The 18,601-nt window shown below is 46.6% G+C and overlaps 1 protein-coding gene across 1 annotated transcript in view; it reads left to right on the top strand.

The window, feature by feature from the left end:
- LOC109503618 (sex determination protein fruitless) overlaps positions 1–18,601 on the top strand; it is an 83,909-nt gene that overhangs the window by 15,572 nt on the left and 49,736 nt on the right. Inside the window, exons 2-3 of the mRNA XM_025297423.1 lie at positions 9,769–10,903; positions 16,846–16,938. Of these exons, the coding sequence (XP_025153208.1) occupies positions 9,794–10,903; positions 16,846–16,938 (1,203 nt within the window). The 5' untranslated portion in view covers positions 9,769–9,793. The remainder of the gene's footprint in view (positions 1–9,768; positions 10,904–16,845; positions 16,939–18,601) is intronic.

Raw genomic sequence — 18,601 nt, 5'->3', positions numbered from 1 at the left:
CGCGCGCGGGTATCTTTGTCTCGATGATAAAGCGCCGCCCCCGACGTGTAACGGAAGACTGGACGGAGACTCAGCTGGGCTCACAAACGGTAACGATGGGGAGACGGGGATTCTCAATTTCGGTCCAATCTTCGCATCGCATTTGCTGCAGCCGCCTTGGCGGCAGGCTCTCTCTCTCTCTCTCTCTCTCTCTCTCTCTCTCTCTCTCTCTCTCTCTCTCTCTCTCTCTCTCTCTCTCTCTCTCTCTCTCTCTCTCTCTCTCTCTCCCTCCCTCTCTCTCTCTCTCTCTCTCTCTCTCTCTCGACGGGCTTTACGAAATACGAGTTTGAGTTTCTTTCTGGCTAGGTCTTCCAACACCGAGTTGTGCAGTGCACACAACACGGGACCGGCAAAAACGCACGCGCCGTTGCATATCGCCGAGAGAAGCCCGCGCGCGCATTGTACTCCTAATGACTTCGCGGAGTGAAAAAAACCAGGCGAGCGAGAGAGTGAGAGGGGGGGGGGGAGAGGAGGACATAATCTTCTTCGTGCTTCCCAGCGCGCGCGCATTCGGTTTGCGGAAAATCCGCGCGTGTCGATCGTGACGCGCATCCGCGAATTGGCACGTGCGTGCACGCGAAACGCGCGATTTCGTAAGACGCACTTGACGTAGAGCAGGAGCGGACCTAAAAAGAGCGGCTGCGGGCGCCCGGCGCGCGAAGTGTCCGCTCCTCGAGCGCGAATCGACCGATCTCGTTCGCTGATCTCGATGATCGTTCGCGTGCGATTTTCAACGCGACGGTCAATCGCGAAATCTGAAGCCTCCGCGTGGAAAATTCGTAACGGTAACCTTAAGGTCGTAAGAAAGCTGACCTGACCAACCAGAGTCGATTGTTCTTCTTGCGTTAGAGCTGGGGTTCTCAAACCGGGGGGGGGGGGGGTGCGAGGAAAGGTGATTATAATAATGATTAAGATGGATTCTGCAATAAGGCATTTTTCTCATCAAATTAGAAAAAATGTTATTAAAATTATGTATTTGTGTGCGTATATATTCATTCATTACGTATCACTATGCGAAGCTTGATACCATGGATAATTTTATAATATTAAAATGATAGTTAATTCCTATAAAACAATACTATGTAGTGATAAATTATTATAAATTAATTTCTTACCTTAAAACGCCAACAACCAATTTTTGCCATGAAACATACGAATAATTTTTTTTTCGTAGAGGGTACGAAGATTCATTAATAAATTTTTAGGGGTGCGGAATACAAAAAAGATTGGGAAACGACTGTAATTGGTCAGTCCTCTTACGGTTACAGTTAAAATTCTTCACGTGCAATTCCTACTGAAAAATTCCTATTAACTCCTGTTATATAATTCCTTATCTAAAGTGAGATTTCCGGAAAATTTCTTACATGAGATCTCAATTATTCCGTGTGATACTTCAATTGGGATATCATATCATATATAAGATGAAAAGTCTGATCTTATCAAGTGAGAAATTTTTCGGAAACCTCATTTTAGATATCGATAGACATTTTTCAGTAGGTGTGCCTTAAGGCGGAAGACGTGGGATAAAAAGACGCAGTAGACGCGGGGAATAGAGGGGCTATAAGGATAAAAGCGTCGGTATACTTGTGACTACAATCGTGCGACAAATTGCGACAAAAAGACTACAATCGTGCGGAAAAATTGTAATGGCGGAAGAAGCATTTTCGTTGTAAATGTTACTGCAGTGTCGGTGACGATAATCTCATACATGTTGCTGTCAGTTGCTGTTTTGTTGGAATAACGAAAGAATAATTGGCCGCGAGAATGATTATTGTGTGAGACTCACCGTTTCTTCTCTCGCACAATTTAGCTCCCTCGATATAACTTTCAATTTTTCCTCGATGTTATTTTCAATTTTTTACCATATTTTCTGGTAGCGCGGAGATGGACTCGTCAGAGAGTTTACCTCGCTGATGAACGTGGCACATTTTTTACTCGCACACACTTTACCTCTTGAAAATTACAACAAACACAAAAGGAAAGTGAAGACAAGATGGAGTGTCGATATGTGTGTGTTCCACAGTAACTAAATTATATTAATTACTAAACGAAAGTTGCCAGACTCGACAATTATCGAGAATAAAGAAATTACCATGTTGAAATTCGACTGTGATTGATACATTTGCTTGCAACTTCAGCTCACCGCTTACTTCAGTTCTACGAGTCCTATCTTCTTGAGCGACGTGGCCCTTGCCCAAGCGGTTTCCGCCGAATCTGCTCAACGCGAAACCTTGACTGTCGATAAAACGCAGCAAGGCACGACTCGCGGATATACATTACATGATTCACCGGGTAGCGGTGAACAACACCTGTCGTTCTCGAGATGTATTTCGTACAAACTGCGAGCGCTAGTACGCCTCTCCAAGTCTCAGATCGAAGAGACGTTAGACGCGTCGCTCGAGTGATGAGAAAATTCCGGAGCTCGGAATCGGAAAGGCCCACGTTCAAAGAGTGTCGAGGGCGATCTCAACTCGATCTTCAAACAGTCCACTCTTCCGTGTCCGATTTCTGTAGAAATCGATTCTTCTAACAGAAAGAATCGGCTCCCGATCCGTCGAGATACAATCACCCGTCAAAGTTGTTTCGTTTAACGACAAATTCAACTGGATTTGGAAAAGTCGATCTGAAAGAGCAATTTCTGGGGGAGAAGATCGAGAACTCTGAGAAATCGCGTCGAGAGATCGCTTGTTGCCAGTTCGCAGCGCGGGACGGTTGTGTGTGTGAGAGAGAGAGAGAGAGAGAGAGAGAGAGAGTGAGACGAGAAGAGACGTGCGCAAAGAGAATTCGTGTAACGAGCCGCATTCTCGCTCGCACTCGGAGGGTTAAGCTGGCCGATATCTCTCGGCACTCACGCCGGCGTTATCCGTCCCACGCTTTCGCGCACACATGCACGCACGCACGCACGCACGCAGCGCGTATCAATTAACGCTCGCGCCCGCGCGGCGCGGCGGAGCGTGCGTGCGACGTGCGCAATCGCGGATCGCGTTGGCACGCACGCACGCACACGTGCGCACGCGGCCGCGAATTTTTGCCGTGCGGCGCGTGTCGGTAGCACGTCGGCTAATTTTACCGCGCGCGCGCGCGCGGATATCGTACGTGCGAGCGGCGGAACGCCGTAATCCAACGATTTACGGCCGATTTATCCTCCGAAACGCATCTCCCGTTCGCTCGCGATCGGCTCCTTATCTTTCTCCTTCGCTCTCGTTCTCTCTCTCTCTCTCTCTCTCGTTCTCTCTCTCTCTCTCTCTCTCTCTCTCTCTCTCTCTCCCTCTCTTTCTCTCGAGTTTGACCGACCGCCGACTTTCGCGTAAACATCGCGATCGCAGCCCGAGAACATCATTGGCTTTTGTGCGCCGTCAATTGTGGCCGTTCGCGAGCCGTACCGAATCGGCCATTCTTTCCTCCCAGGACAATTTTTATTGTACTTTACTGTACACCTGGAGTCCAGTGGGCCCCAACAAATTGTCAAACATCAAAAATATTTTTTTATATCAATAATAATCATGAATATTTGAAATTTCTTGGAATTCGATTTTTTCAAAAAAATTCCTTGCTTCGTCGAAATAAATACCTTTTTTTAAGCACGTACACATCCGAACCAATTTGTTCTTGGAAATGTAGTATTTGAGAAATACAACCCCGAAGGAATTGTTTAGAAATACCAAAAATTATATGAGATATGATTTTTTTTTTGTAAAAAATGTCATTTTTCGTGTTTTTTGTTTCCTTTACGGATTTTTTTTTTTTTATTATTTTCGTATTAAAAAGCTATTGTCTCTTATTTTAGAAGGTTTCGAAAACATCCTCGATTTTTTTCGAATCAGAATATCCAATAGAATAGCCTGTCGAATGTTTTCTTTTATCGGGCTGGCCGAAGCCAGCCTCCGTCAGAATGTTCCTCGGTGTTTTTGTATCGCAATGTTCATATCCGTCGTCGTCACATTTCAAGCATTCCGATGAAAAAGAAAATTGACGGAGGAGGATCGACGGACTTCTATCTGTTGCGAGTGACCTTTCCTCTCAGTGACGCGACTTCGGAATAACGTAATCTTTTTCACCCGTGACGGTGACGGTAACGTAATTACATTTGTTGGATAACGGTGACGAATTTAATCGTTGGATTTGTTGTTACTTAGCGCGTGTAAAATGCAGTATGTAGAATAAGCACACACATACACACGAGAGTGAATTCAGAGAAAAATTTACTTGGCGAGACACGTGACGAAAATCTCGACGACACTTCTTGACTCGCCGTGATTTCTCGAGTAACGATAACAAGTTACGTCTTCAACGAGCAACGTCGACGAATTATTTTTTTCAACAAGTGACGAGTATCGATCACACGTCACTTTCCAAGAGTGACTTTCCCGAGCCTGATGACGGTCCGGCCCGAGACTGATTCTCACTACTCGTCTAGTGATAAACACGTACGATCAGCTCGATGTAGCTTCTTCTCGAGCGGGAACATCCGTACGAGTAAAGGCTGATTCTCACTCACCGTTCAAGCTGCGGCCGACTGAAAAATCCGTGAATTCTCCGTGAGACATTGCAATATTACCTCGACGTCACGTCTCGATCATTCCGATGAGAAAGAAAGAATGTGACGGAGGACCGACGGAGCCTCGTTCGCCCAGACTGCCCAGTGCGAATCAGCTTTTACTCGCGCGGATTTCCCTGGCCGGTCACTCGAGCGCGAATAACGCGAGCCCATCGTACGCGCGTGAAGCTCGCGCGCGTGTATCGTTCTAAACGGATTGACCCAAAGAAAACCTCTGAAATGACATAAATAACGACAGCGTGTGGGCCGCGTAGGCTTACATAACAATACGCGTCCGCGCCGCCGCCGCCGCCGCCGCCGCCGTGGAAAAATCACGCGGGAAGACCGGAGCACGCGCGCAGGATCGCCGAAATTCGCCGGTGGAACGCGAGAATTGGAAATAATCGGGCAAACACTCGAGTCCCGTCCGCCGAGCGCCAATACGAGAATGGTGCAGATTGCTTAATTAAGAGGTATCGACTCGCTCGGTATCGCGCGTCGAGTGCGGTGCAAGAATTTTGACTGCCTATCCTATGAGATCGCCCGTCGGCCCGACGAGAGCAAAATGACCGATTTTTGCTCTCGCCGAGAGAGCGCAATCGACCTAATAGCGCGAGAGGTGCGGGAAAACAATGGGCGTCGGAAAGAGAAACAAGGTATCGGCTTGTATCTCTTGAAACGCATCGCACGAGTCTCGCCGGTGGCGGGCGAGACTCGCGTAATTGATCGGTGCTTGATTTCAGCGCCGGAACGGGCAGAGCGAGAGAGAGAGAGAGAGGGGGGGGGGATGGTCTGCCAATTCGCAGTCGAACGAACGTAATCGATGGCACACAAAGTATCGACGCGACGCCGACAATAACGGAGATTACGATAACGATATAACGCGCGCGCGATTGTAGAGACGCGCGGAAACGCGCGCGCGCACTCCCCTCCCGCCTGCCCCCGCCTGAAGAAGAAACACGCGTCCATATACCGAGTGAGCGCCGCTCGACACGACGTACTTAGCATTGTGCGGCCGCCGAGAAGCACGGCTTCATCCACTCTGCGCGCGCGGCCGCTCATAGATATGTACTTCCACTTTGGCTTCTTAACTTTCGCTATTAAGCGATTTCGCTGAAACCGGTGCTTGTGAGCAAAGTTTATCGAGCGCGCCGAGAGAGAGAGAGAGAGAGAGAGAGAGAGAGAGAGAGAGAGAGAGAGAGAGGGAAAGGAAGGAGAGACTCGACGTGCGGTATGGGGGGTTGCGAGGAGGGAGGGTGAGAGAAGCCCGGATCGGATTGCGGGTGTGTTTATTGCACGGAAAAAGAGCGGCAAACCGCGGTATTTGGCGCAGAACGCGCGATACGCAGCGTCCCCCTCCTTCCCGCCTCCGTTGCCGTACGCAGCGAAAAGCGTCGATTTCTGCGTTCGCCTACCAGCGTGCGTACGTGCGTGCACGCACATGCGAGTGCGACGCGCGCGAGTTTCTTTCTTCCCTCTATCTCTGTCTCCCTCTTTCTTCCCCTTCTCTTTTCCCTCTCTCTCTTTCTCTCTCTCTCTCTCTCTCTCTCTGTTTTTTATACTTAATACGGCAATGTATCCCGCGATCGATGCGACGGCGTTTTATACTCGGCATTTTTGTGCCGGGGAGAACCGGCTATATCGGGGGGAGGGTGGAGGAGGAGGAGGAGGAGGAGGAGGGGGTGAAAGCGCGTGACGCGTGATTATCGCGGGAGAGTGATAACTGCACCGCGGCTTGGCAGAGAGAGAGAGAGAGAGAGAGAGAGAGAGAGAGAGAGAGAGAAGACTGTTTAACATTGATCTTTTGTTTTTTGCGCCCCTCGCAGTAATGTGCACGCGTGTAATCGCGAAGAAGGAGCTATCTCGCGCGATTAATTACGAGCGATATTGTTATTATCGCGGACGCACGCGCACGCGCGCGCGCGCGCGCGTTTTAACACGTTATTACCGTCATTGTCGCGAGTACGGTTACGTTTACATGAGTTTTCACTGTAACCTTGTCGGCATTATTACTGCTGATACGCCGTACTGTTCTTCATCTCCGAATCGCTTGTTAAATCCAATTACTTTATTTGCAATCTCTCGGGGGACTCTTACTCTATGAAATTCGTGCCGAATAATTCGCCGTCGGGACGGCGGGAAACGCGTATCAACGGACACACCGCGACGGGGGCCGCGTCGTTACGTCGTAATCGTTCGACGAAAACCACTCGATTGCAAGTCGACGGGCATAGTTTACCGCGGACCTGGCGCTTCCGGAGAAAGAAAAAAAAGTTCCGAAGGTTTCGGTAACAGCCTGACGTTATAGCCGCGAAACGATGAAATCAATGCGTAACGACCGGTGCCGCTATATTTAACCGACGAGGATACAAGTAATTCCTATAACCGTCCCCAGCGCATTGACAGGTGCAATTTATCTGAGGCCTGAATGCGCGCCGCGCCGCGAGTCTCTCTCTTTCAAAACGCCCGAAAACATTATTCGCGCTTCGACATTCCTCCGATAGGCGGCGGCGGCGGTTACAGACTGCAACGTAATTGCTAACGAGCGACACGAAGCGATATCGCAAAGCGGCGCAAGGGGGATGTCCGCCGATCATCCAGCGAATCTTCCAGTCACCGAATCCTGCGCCATCGTGGCTGCGTGTCTCTTTCGCGAGCCTCGTCACGCGAAAATGGCGCTTGAACGACGTGAAAATTCCGCGCGAACCAAATTGCGATTTCCTCTACTCGACTCGAACGGAGGGAAACGTACGTTTGCGGAGCCCGATATCGATCGAGCGTATTTCCTCGATTAGTCCTGGCTCGATGGGTCGATCGATCGGCGACTTCTCGATTCTGAAGTGTGCGACACGTAGGAAGGTATGAGCGATGAAATTCAGCGCCAGGCGAACTAGCCAATCGGAAACGCAGCGCGCCGTGTCGAATTTCTCAACCGGTCAACTCGTTAGTTTTCAGGTTAGACGTTTCTTTTCACTCCTAACAGAAATTTATTACTGGCTGCAATAAATTGCCAGTGATAATAAATAATTCTATTACTTGTACGAGTAATAAAATTACTTGTTATCATTGGCCGATTTACAGTTTTTACAATTAGCAAGGTTGGGAAAGTTATTTTGTAAAAATATCTAGTCACAGTTACAGTTTTTTTCACTGAAAAAGTAACTAATTACAGTTACAAGTTACTAACCTTCAAAAATAACATGTTACAGTTGTAGTTACTTAGAAAGTGACGAGTCGTTACTTTTCAGTTATTTTTTTACAATAATTGTGCTATCATTTTACAATAATTGTGCTATCATTAAATTTCGTAATCGCATAGATTCTTTCAATTTTATATAAAAGTAGTTTGTGGTTTATTATATATTCCTCATATGGTATATAATTTTTACAAATTAGATTCATTAATTTAAATAAGCGATTCATATTTATTCTTTAAGACTATTGGTAACAACTGGGCAGAGAAATGCTCAATTATTTCCGTTTCGCGAAGTCTTTGCTGTAACTCAAATGTTTCTGGCATATGTTGGCCATGGCATTTTACAATCCTTCTCCGAAGATTGAGATGTCTTATCTATTGTTTGAATTTCTTCTTTTTATAACTGAAACCACGCAGCGCACTTCACGCTGAACGCAAATTATGTTAACGAATAAAGACTGGCGACGCGCGACGGAAATGTCCAATAAGCGTAGAATTTTTTTTAAAGAAATATAGGTTGCCTTCGGAGAGGAGACTATCAGCGCTACTGCGTCATTTTATCCTTGTTTTACATCTAATGAAACATCTAATAAAACGATAAAGATAGATGACGCAGTAGCGCGTTTTCCAAATGCAACCAGAATAACTGTGCTGTATGCTTATTGGAGCATCAAGCATGGCACGTCGCGTTATCGTGCTGATCTGCCAGAAACTCAAGTTTTATAATATATAAAGTAACTATAAAAATAGCTATTAAATTGGTCACCAGTTATCAAACAAATGTAACCAAGTCAAGTTATAGTTATAAATGAAAAAAAGAGGTACGAGGTTAAGTTGTAGTTACCAAAAAAAAAAGGAAAATAACTGTAACCGTAACTTCGTTACAAGTAACGAGTTACTTCTCCAACCCTGACAGCCAGTAATAAATTTCCGTAAAGCCCGCAATCAGACCACGGATTGGGATCGAGTATTGGATTGAAATTTAACCAATCAGGCCTAAGTTCACTGTATTTGAGATCATTTTCTGTTTTCCAATTGCTCAAATTTCAATCCAATCTCAATCCCAATCCATAGTCTGACACAGGCTTAAGGTACGCCCTCGATCATTCGCCTTCATAGCCCTCGATCGTTCGTGGAAGAAGAACAATCGGCGGGAAAACAGTCCGTCGGAAAATTTGCCGACTCGACATCGGCTCGAACGCTCGCGCTCTCGCACATTGGAGCGCAGGAGCGTGCGCGCGTATCGGGACACCCTGTATACGGCTTGTGTAAAGCCCGTGTCACACTACGGATTGAAGATCAAGGATTGCGGATTGAAGATGGAAATTTGACCAATCGGAATAAAGTAAATCAAAACCGAAGTTCGTCGATTTGTCGAGATCTAATCTTCGATCCGCGATCCTTGATCTTCAATCCGTAGTGTGACACGGGCTTTACGCGTCGCTATAACGTCGCGCGGGCCAAACGAATCACGCGAGTATCGCGCGCAGTGGTACCGTACACACGCCATCGCGCATATCTGCGGACGTATCACGCGAGTGCACGTTTGCGCGCGAACGCTCGACGGCGTAATTATGTGTGTGCGTGTCGCCGGGCACGGGCGGCACATGTCCGCGACACGTGCGTGCGCGCCGTTTCACGCATTAGGCGCAGCAATAAATAGCGGCCGAACGGCAAGGAATAATAAAAGATAAGCCCGTATCGTCCGGTGATATCGGCCGTGCTTCCCCGGATGTGTCGGTCACGTTTAAATGCATCACGAACGCGAGTTCGCGAGCACGCGTTCCTCGCGAAAGTGCGTCCTCGCCCCTTCCTCGCCCCTGTCGCCGCGGAAACGCACGGTAACGACGGCGACGATCGCGAATGCGTCGCGAGATACACGCACACGCACACACTGGGCCACGTGACCATCTTCGCGCGGCCGACGCAGGCAGCACTTGTTCCTTCTCCCTCGCTTGTCGCGTCCCATGGAGGGTCACAGATCCTTCTTATGTAGCAGGGTTGCGGGGTGCAGTTCAGACATGGGAAGTGAGCATTACTGCCTGAGGTGGAACAATCATCAGAGCAACTTGCTGGGTGTGTTTAGTCAACTGCTGGAGTCGGAGTCGCTAGTAGACGTGACACTGGCGTGCACGGAGGGACCGTCGATACGCGCTCACAAGGTAGTCCTCTCCGCGTGCTCCAGCTACTTCCAGGCCCTGTTCCTCGACCATCCGAACCGCCACCCCATTGTCATCCTAAAGGACGTACGTTTCGCCGAGCTACGTACCCTCGTCGACTTCATGTACAAGGGCGAGGTAAACGTCGAGTACTGCCAGCTATCGGCCCTGCTCAAGACAGCGGAGAGCCTCAAGGTTAAGGGTCTAGCGGACATGACGAACATCAACGCGGCCGTATCGTCCAGGGACGACCAGCAACAGCAGCAACAGCAACAGCAACAGCAACAGCAGCAGCAACAACAGCAGCAGCAGCAGCAACAACAACAGCAACACACAAACGCCTCCGATTCGACGCGGGAACATCATCGGGAACGAGAGCGGGAGCGAGAACGGGAGCGGGAGCGAGAACGGGAGCGGGAGCGGGAGCGGGAGCGGGAGCGAGAGAGCATAAAGGACACGAGCGGCAAGGACAGAGAGCGAGAGTCGAGCGTCTCCGGGGTGGCCGTGGCCGGCGGCACTAAGGAATGCGAGCAACAGCAACAGCAACCGAGCGTCGTCCAAAGCGCCCCCAGCGAGCCGACGGAGGCGGTAGACATGACGGAGTGTCCGCCATCACCCACGGCTCCCGGTAGCCCGTGTCCGGGACCGCTCGCCCTCGACCGGCCCAGGAGGGACTCCGAGGACGCGGCTAGCCTCGAGGAGACTCGGGGCTCTCTCAGCCCGATCTCGGTGCACAGCGGACCATCCGACATGAGCCTCAGCAACAACACCGGCGGCGGCGGCGGCGGCGGTGGTGGTAGCAGCGGCGGCGGTGGCGGTGGCGGCGGCGGCGGCGGCGGCGGTGGTGGCGGTGGCGGCGGCGCTCCCGGCGTGTTGCCGTTGAACCTGCCGCAGAGCCGGCTTCCGTCCCCGCACAGTACCGAGCCCCTCGCCGGCCCGTCGGGCTTACCCCCGGTCCAGCAAGTTCCGCTAGTAAGTAATTACCAGGATTCTTTAAGCCCCTCTCGAGACGCGCGATCGCGCGCGACTCAAAGAACTCGCGCTGTCGGCGCGCGCGACGGCGCGGCGCGACGCTCTCTCGCGGTGCTGCAAATGACCGGGCGAACGCGGCGATCTCTGGGCGATTGCGAGCACTCACGGCGGAACGTTAGTCTTGTCTCGGAGTTGACCGTCACGACAATTTCCACAGCTATGCATCGGCCTTGTGAAAGCTAGAGATCAGATTATCTTTTTTTAACCCTTTGAGCCCCGGCTTTCTTTGTTCTGCAAATTCTGCGTTGTTTTGTCAGAGGGGAATGTCATTTGTTTTGGAAATTTGGAGTCTGAAAAGAGCGGTCTCGGAAGGGAAAAGTGGAAAATTTTATTGGAGAACTGTCGAAAGCACAATTTTCTTTTTCAAGTAATGAGTGAACTATAGCTAGATAGAGTTTCAAAGGCGCTTCATTAAACGACATAGATAGATGAAGAAAGAGAGAGAGGGAGAGAGGGAGAGAGAGAGAGAGAGAGAGAGAGAGAGAGAGAGAGAGAGAGAGAGAGAGAGAGAGGGACGGAGGGAGAGAGAGAGAGAAAGAGAAAGAGATCAATTAAAATATTTTTATTTTTAGACATATTATATGCCGTATCTCCTTAAGGATACACTGGGACTCAAAAGGTTAATAGAAAAAGTAAGTTAGTTGAATCATGCTTTCTACAAATATTTTATAAGCATTTAATGAGTATTTTTTATAAAGCAAACGTCCCGCTCGGACATTTGTTCCGCACTAATGAACGTTTAATAGAATCAATTTAATAGAGCCGATTGTTGCCCCATTCTTTTATTATACTTTGTATCATGCTTTAACAACGAAAAAATGACTTATTTATTCTTATGATTCGCGACAAATCAATTAATCTTACGGATAACTTGTCACTTCATACCGCAAATGTCGATAGAGAAACTCTCGAAAACTGGCGCGAATAAAGTAATTATTTACCTTACAAGACGTTTGAATTAATGGAAATAAATGTTTGGACGTTGAAACGTTTGAGAGGTATAATAAAAAGAGGCTTTTTAAAAATCTAATTCTTAAAAACTAAAACACAAAAGTGTTCAGTATCGAGGACACGCTCATAGATATTCCTATTTTAATTTTTCAATGTTTACCACTTAATCTCAGTAGCGCTTGCCGTAATTCCTGTGGGATAAATTTTCCAGTGCAATGGAAATAGCTTTAAACAAATGTATAAAAGTCGCCGTTGTCACGCGTGCGGGAATATGACTTAAAAATCGTCGTTCTTAAAAAGTTCTTGCGAAAAAAAATGACTCGATTCTAATTCGAGCGAACGAGAATTCCTTCGACCCAGAAGCCGATATCGGATACGGTGTTGATACGAGGAGAATAGGCTGAAAATAACGCGCATAGTCGAATATTTCAAAAATAATGTCTACGTTCAGCAGAACGCAGCGCTTAGTAAGCAACTAGCAATTTGCGAACCTGATTACTGTATATTTCTCGATCTGATCAAAATCAAGAGTATATACCTCGACCCGATCTACGAATCATCGATCGCTCAGTTAAAACGCCTTGTTCCGACGTATATAGTCGGCACAGAACGCAGTTTGCGCACATTTTGCCGGACAAAATCGCGTCACTCCGACTTGTCGACAATCGAGAGACATTGCCAAAGCGTTTGCGCATCGATTACGACGAAAGAACCAGAGTGACAAATACCAAGAGCGTAACATTCGACGTCGCATACGGAGGATCGAGGAAAAAAATGTCAGTATCTTTATTCCATTCTCACTTATCAAATAAGCATGTAACAAAGAATCAACTATAGCTGGTATACATCGAGTATATCGTCATTTCGGCTCCTGTCCGAAATCGACGCAAACACATCGACAGTCTCTCAATTGTCACAACCTGGAGCGCTGAAGCGACTTCGCCGGAAAGAAACGTATGCAAATCCTTTTGCGGCCGACTGTACGTTCGTTTGTGAAACGATTTCCACACATTTTTTTTCGATGAGGTTAGGAGCGTGTCGAATGGTCACTCACGAGCTTACGCGGTAATTGGTTATGGACAGGAGTCGAAATGACAATATATGAAATACCGGACGTCACAACAGGGGCTTCGAGGAAAACATAATTGTTATATATTATAATATTCCCATTCATCAGATAAGAATATAAGACCTGTTTCTCGGGATCGGTCTCGCAAATTTTGATGTTGGTATTTATAAGATTGGTAGGCCTTAAACTATTAGATTGGTGCAAAAATAATCGCGGTTTTTACGTATCGAATATAAAGACGCATCATATATCAGTTAAAAATTATCTTTATTAATCAAAATAAAGACCATTGGCTTTCGCACATTTCTCCCAGTGGAAAAGAAGTTTGTTTATTTCTACAAGATAGAATTCTGGAGTTTTACATAGGTCCGCTTCAATAATGGTTCTTAAATCATTATTGTCTATAGCTGAAGGACGTCCACGACCCTTCTCATCTTCAAGGCTTTCGTTCCCGAAATTTTTAGAACCAGTATTGAGCTGTACGTTCACTAATTGACTCTTCCCCGAAAGCAAATTTGATATTTCGAGCTGTTTCTGTCGCTTTATGTCGCTTAATTTAAACTCAACAAAATCACGCGAATTTGCTTTATTCGCATTATTAACATTAGAGGTTGTATCTAACAATACTCAAGACTGAAAACAATAGACATAAGCTGAAATCAGTAATCTCCAATCTCATTGTTTACAATGATGTATTACATGGCTATAACGGTAACTAGAAAAATCAGCGCCAAATTTAAAATGATAAAAAATCGCAATTATTTTTGCACGAACCCAATAACTTGGATACGTTCCACAATCGATCGGCTGATCAATTATCAAGATAATGAGCAATAAAATATCTATCCATTTCTCTGTCTAATATTACAAAATTAATAGCTAAAAGCAAGCACTTGCAAAGAGAAGTAGTAAGAAGTGGTAGTAATGGTTGTAAACGTTCAAGCGTAATCAACTGATTTAATTACGGAACGTATCTAAGTTAGTTTAAGGCCTACCAACCTCATAAAACCAAAGTACCCGAAACCAATTTCAGAACAGGCCTATAATAAAGGGCCATTTACAGCGTGAATCGTCACATCATTTCCGTCATAATCGATTGTCACTTAAGCGCGTAATTTGCAATTGTGATTATTCGAAGCGCTCGTAACTTTACTGGAAAAAATGTGTGGAAATATGTAAGGATTCTGCAAGAGTACATACATACGATATTCAAAGAAGAAAATTAAGTGAACTTGCTCCTTTTGTACCTGCTGCCTGAGCGCGTTTATACAGTTTAAAGTTGTCTCGAGGCTAAGAAACGGAACTGAAAAATCGAAAATGTGTCAGTTTAAGACTTTATAAATGGTTCCTAATTGTGCGATTAAAAAGGGATTCACTTTCCGCATTTTTCAAGAATACGAAGGGGTTAAATAAAAGTTCACGCAGCTCGACCCCCGGCAGAATATTGTTTACTTCAAGAAGCGGTCTTAAATCTTTCGGCTTGCGCGGTATGAAAGCTCACAAATAGCTTCTGATACTGAAATATCCGTTTTGTTCTTACGTGGTGACGAGACTAGCTGCACAGGGACGCCAAAATACATGCCTCAAGATATCACATCTTCGTTGTTTCGACAGATTTTGGCCGACACGAAACGAGCTTTCTCGAGATCGATGAAAAATTCACGCGGCCCTGTTTGATCCGCAAAGCTACCGTTGTTTTCGCTTTATCATCCTTGGAGAAACAAGCTCTTTCAAAAAATGTCTTTTAATGTTCCCGAGGAAGATGCCGAATTGATTATCTACCCTTGATTTATCCCTAACATAGACTTACGGTAGCTCAACCTAACGTAACCTAATATAATGTGTTTTAATCGACAACTGTTTAACTTGAGAAAACAAAATCTGTCATGTTTGTAGAACACGAAACAACACGTTCATCTTGATCTTGTTTCTATAAAAAACAGAAAATAGCCATATTTTCCAACACAGAATACGATATCTTTCGTACTTTAAAGTTTTGATCAGCGACGTCCAAATGTTCATATCCATGTATTTATTTCGTTTGGTAAAACGAGTAATTATTTTATTCGCCAGCGCAGCGATTGCAAGAGGTGTACTGTCCCTGCTGGTGCTCTCTCGAACAATATAGGAAATAATATTTATAATAAGATTGATTAAATTATCTTGAATCGTAAGAATAAAAAAGACGACATTTTTCGCCAATTAAAATAACATATAGAGAATAAGTTTAATTTATTGTCGACTCGATTGCGAAAATTGATTGCGTAACGAATGTCCGGCCATCTCAGTATATTTGTTTTATAAAATGTTTTGCTTATTAAACGTTTATATATTAGCGGGAACCAATATTCAATTGATTTATTCCCACTACATTGAAAAAAGAGCCTGCTTTGTAATTTAATGTTTTCTCTTAGTGTTCTTAACCGTCCAGAGATTCGAACCGTCTAATATCGGAATGTTTATGGAGACGATAAATATGAAAGAAAATACATCGAGTCAAGCCTCAGAGATGCAGGAGAAAAACAAACGTTTTACGTCCTAAATGTTTCGTTATTAATAAAAAAACATCTGTGCGAAAATAATAAGCCTGATCGAGTCTGATCGTCGGGTGTTTGAAAAACGCCTTGCTCAAGCAAAGATGACTAAAAATCGCGAGATCGCTATTAAATAGCGCCATTCTATCGAATAATTCATGTATTGTAACGATACAACAATAATATCATTCTCTCTTCTGTTCAGCTGTTTGTCCGACAATATACGGTTCATAGATATTCCATAAGCAGATCTCGCGTCGGTTATACAGGATGTCTCATTTTAAATGAGCCAGGCGAAATTAATTAATTCGATGATTTTGAAATGTCCAAGGGTCGAGAAGTTAACAAAAGTCAGGACGCTATTGTAACAATATATTCTTGAGACCAGGTAAAGCAAAAAAGTCCAGTATCACTTTTTCTTTCGACAAATAGTTGGCGTCGTAGTAGATATCGTAAGTTTAATATCGGAAAAGTTGCCAAGTTTTCCTCAAATATCTCAACAAATATCAGACAGACAGAAAAATGTTGTTCAGACAAAAGTTGTTCAAATTAATCGGTAGAAAAAGATGATGTAATGAAAAATTGGGATTTCCATTGAAGAAAAGTAATGTTCAGTGAATATCTCGAAAGTGGCGCCATCTGTAAAGAAAATGGTACAGTTGTCTTATGTCCCCTTTGAAACCGTACAACTTTTGTCTGAAACGTTTCCCAGTATCGTGCATATTTTTCGAAATTTTTTTGCCTGGCTCGTTTAAAATGGGACACCCTGTATTGTCGTCTGCGCCAATATGTCGTGCGATTAAACTCAAGCTCGAAATTAGCCGACGCGTCTGCCGTAAAGACGAGCGCGTTTTGAGATGGTCGTGCGGGGAAAATGTCAACCGCGTTTTACGTGGTGCGCGAGAATTCGATAAAGCTCCGTAACGCGATAACGAGCCCGTCCCCCCCCCTCCTCCTGCGTTTCCACGCGCGCGACGCGCGGAGACTCCGGCCGGCAGAGCAGAGTTTTCTAACGCAAAAATGACGTCGTCGCAGGGGGAGAGGGAGAGATCCGCAGCGGAATCGACACACGCCGTCCCGACAATTTCATCGCGTCTCCCGAAGCGGAGCCGCGATGCCCGCGTCTCTTTGCGCGGCGCATCGGCTCGGCTTGAAACATTGATAACCGACGTCGCGATTAATATGCAAGAGGGAAAATCGATGATAATTCCGACGCGACTGTCGATAGCGCGCCGCGCCGCGCGGTATCTCGATACCGCCGGCCGCCTCGTTCATTGTATATTTATTACCTCGATGTAAACCCGATGTGCCCTCTCTTTTCTTTGCAGTCCCTGAAAAAAGAGATGGACTGGGAAAGGTCGACCGAGGAGCGAAGCGCGAGCAGCGAGATATCCACAGATTACAGACTCCCGCCAGATCCGGTGAGTTGCCTCTTTCCTGAGAATCATGTATATCTACACACACACACACACACATACACACACACACACACACACACACACACACACACGCACACAAACACACACGCGCACACGCACATACACACACACACACACGCACACGCACACATTTCCAATTTATTATTGACTACTTTTTATTCTCGTATCCTCTCTTTGCTCTGCATATTTCTATACATATATATATATATATATACACAAAATATATATACTATATTGATAACCGTTATCGGCCCGCTCATCCGCAATCGTCGTCGAGCGACGGCGAATGCAGGAGCGGCCCCCCGCGTTGCGAATGAGACGGTTGTTGCGTCGAATCCCTCCGAGTCGCAATTGCAATTACGGTCCGATGCGGTCGCTGTTGCGTCATTAACACACATCGACTATCACGGAGGATCGTCCGTGACGCGCTGCCCGCTAACGAACGGACGCGCGACTTTGAAGTATATTGCTGCTGGTAGTTCCAGACGCGGAAACGGTAACGCTTCACTCTCGAAAGAATCTTTGGCGATTTATATATATATATATATATATATATATGTATATATATAAATATAAATATATATATATAAAGTCGCGTATGTACACGTGCACGTACGTACGCACGCGTCGTGTACGTGTGTGTGCGCCGATTTCTTCACTTTGCATGTGGGTCTCTTGCATGCGCCCAAAAGTGCTTTGCTGTTTTTGCTGCTCTCCCTGCTAACACGGTCGGAAGGAAAAGCGTCATGTCGCACAACGAACGACAGATCGATCGGCCAAGTGAGTCCCCGAGAGATCACGTTCGATCGATCATCGACGATCGGCGCAGCGACGAAAGGCGAGTCCGCCCGTTGAGGAACGCGCCGACCCTTTAGGACTATTACCCCCGCCACTCCTCATACATCCCCCTCAGGAGACCGAGGTCCCTCGTTGTCTGCCGCCCGCGTTCTGAAAGCCCTCGACCGATGGTAACGTTCATTACGAATTAGACGGTATCTCGGGAATGCCTAGCGCATGGCGCGGGTAAAAAGCGCATTACGCGGTGTAAAGAGTAACGTTTATCGCTGTAACGACTTCGAGGAGAAGAGGGACGGCGAAGTACGAGCGGAGCAAGATGCACCACCCCCCGCGCGTGCACGACGGGGTAGGTCTTCTGGACGTTTGACAGCTCGACGCGCGAAGAAGCTGCGTTCTGCTCCTGTCGCTGTGTTGCGAACCGACTCGCTCGGAAGTTCTCGCCGAAACAGTTCACCGAAACGTGTACAACGTCTACTTGCAAACGCAAACGATGCGAACGCGCGCGCGTGGGCGTGTTAATCGCGCTGATACGTCCCAGGTCCGGTAATGTCGAGCCGGGCGAATGAGAGAGAGAGAGAGAGAGAGAGAGGGGGGGAGAGAGAGAGAGAGAGAGAGAGAGAGAGAGAGGGAGGTAGTTTTTCCCGGGATAATTTCGCGACTTCCTCTGTGTCGAGACTTTTTCATTCGTGCGTCGTGTCTGACGCCAGTCTGAAAACTTGATCGAGGCGTAATAGGCGAGGACACGAGATCGTGCATGCCCGTTTCTACTGTGGCGAGTATATTGTCTTTTTTCCCAACTAATTCACTGTCCATCGTGCCCCTCGCCCTCCCCCTCCTTCCCCGCGCC

The sequence above is a fragment of the Harpegnathos saltator genome, unplaced genomic scaffold (genome assembly GCF_003227715.2).
Source record: "Harpegnathos saltator strain DR-91 unplaced genomic scaffold, Hsal_v8.6 scaffold176, whole genome shotgun sequence".
Classification (NCBI taxonomy): Eukaryota; Metazoa; Arthropoda; class Insecta; order Hymenoptera; family Formicidae; genus Harpegnathos; species Harpegnathos saltator.
Note: the sequence above shows the minus strand (reverse complement) of the source record. Positions and strands in the feature narration are given on the sequence as shown.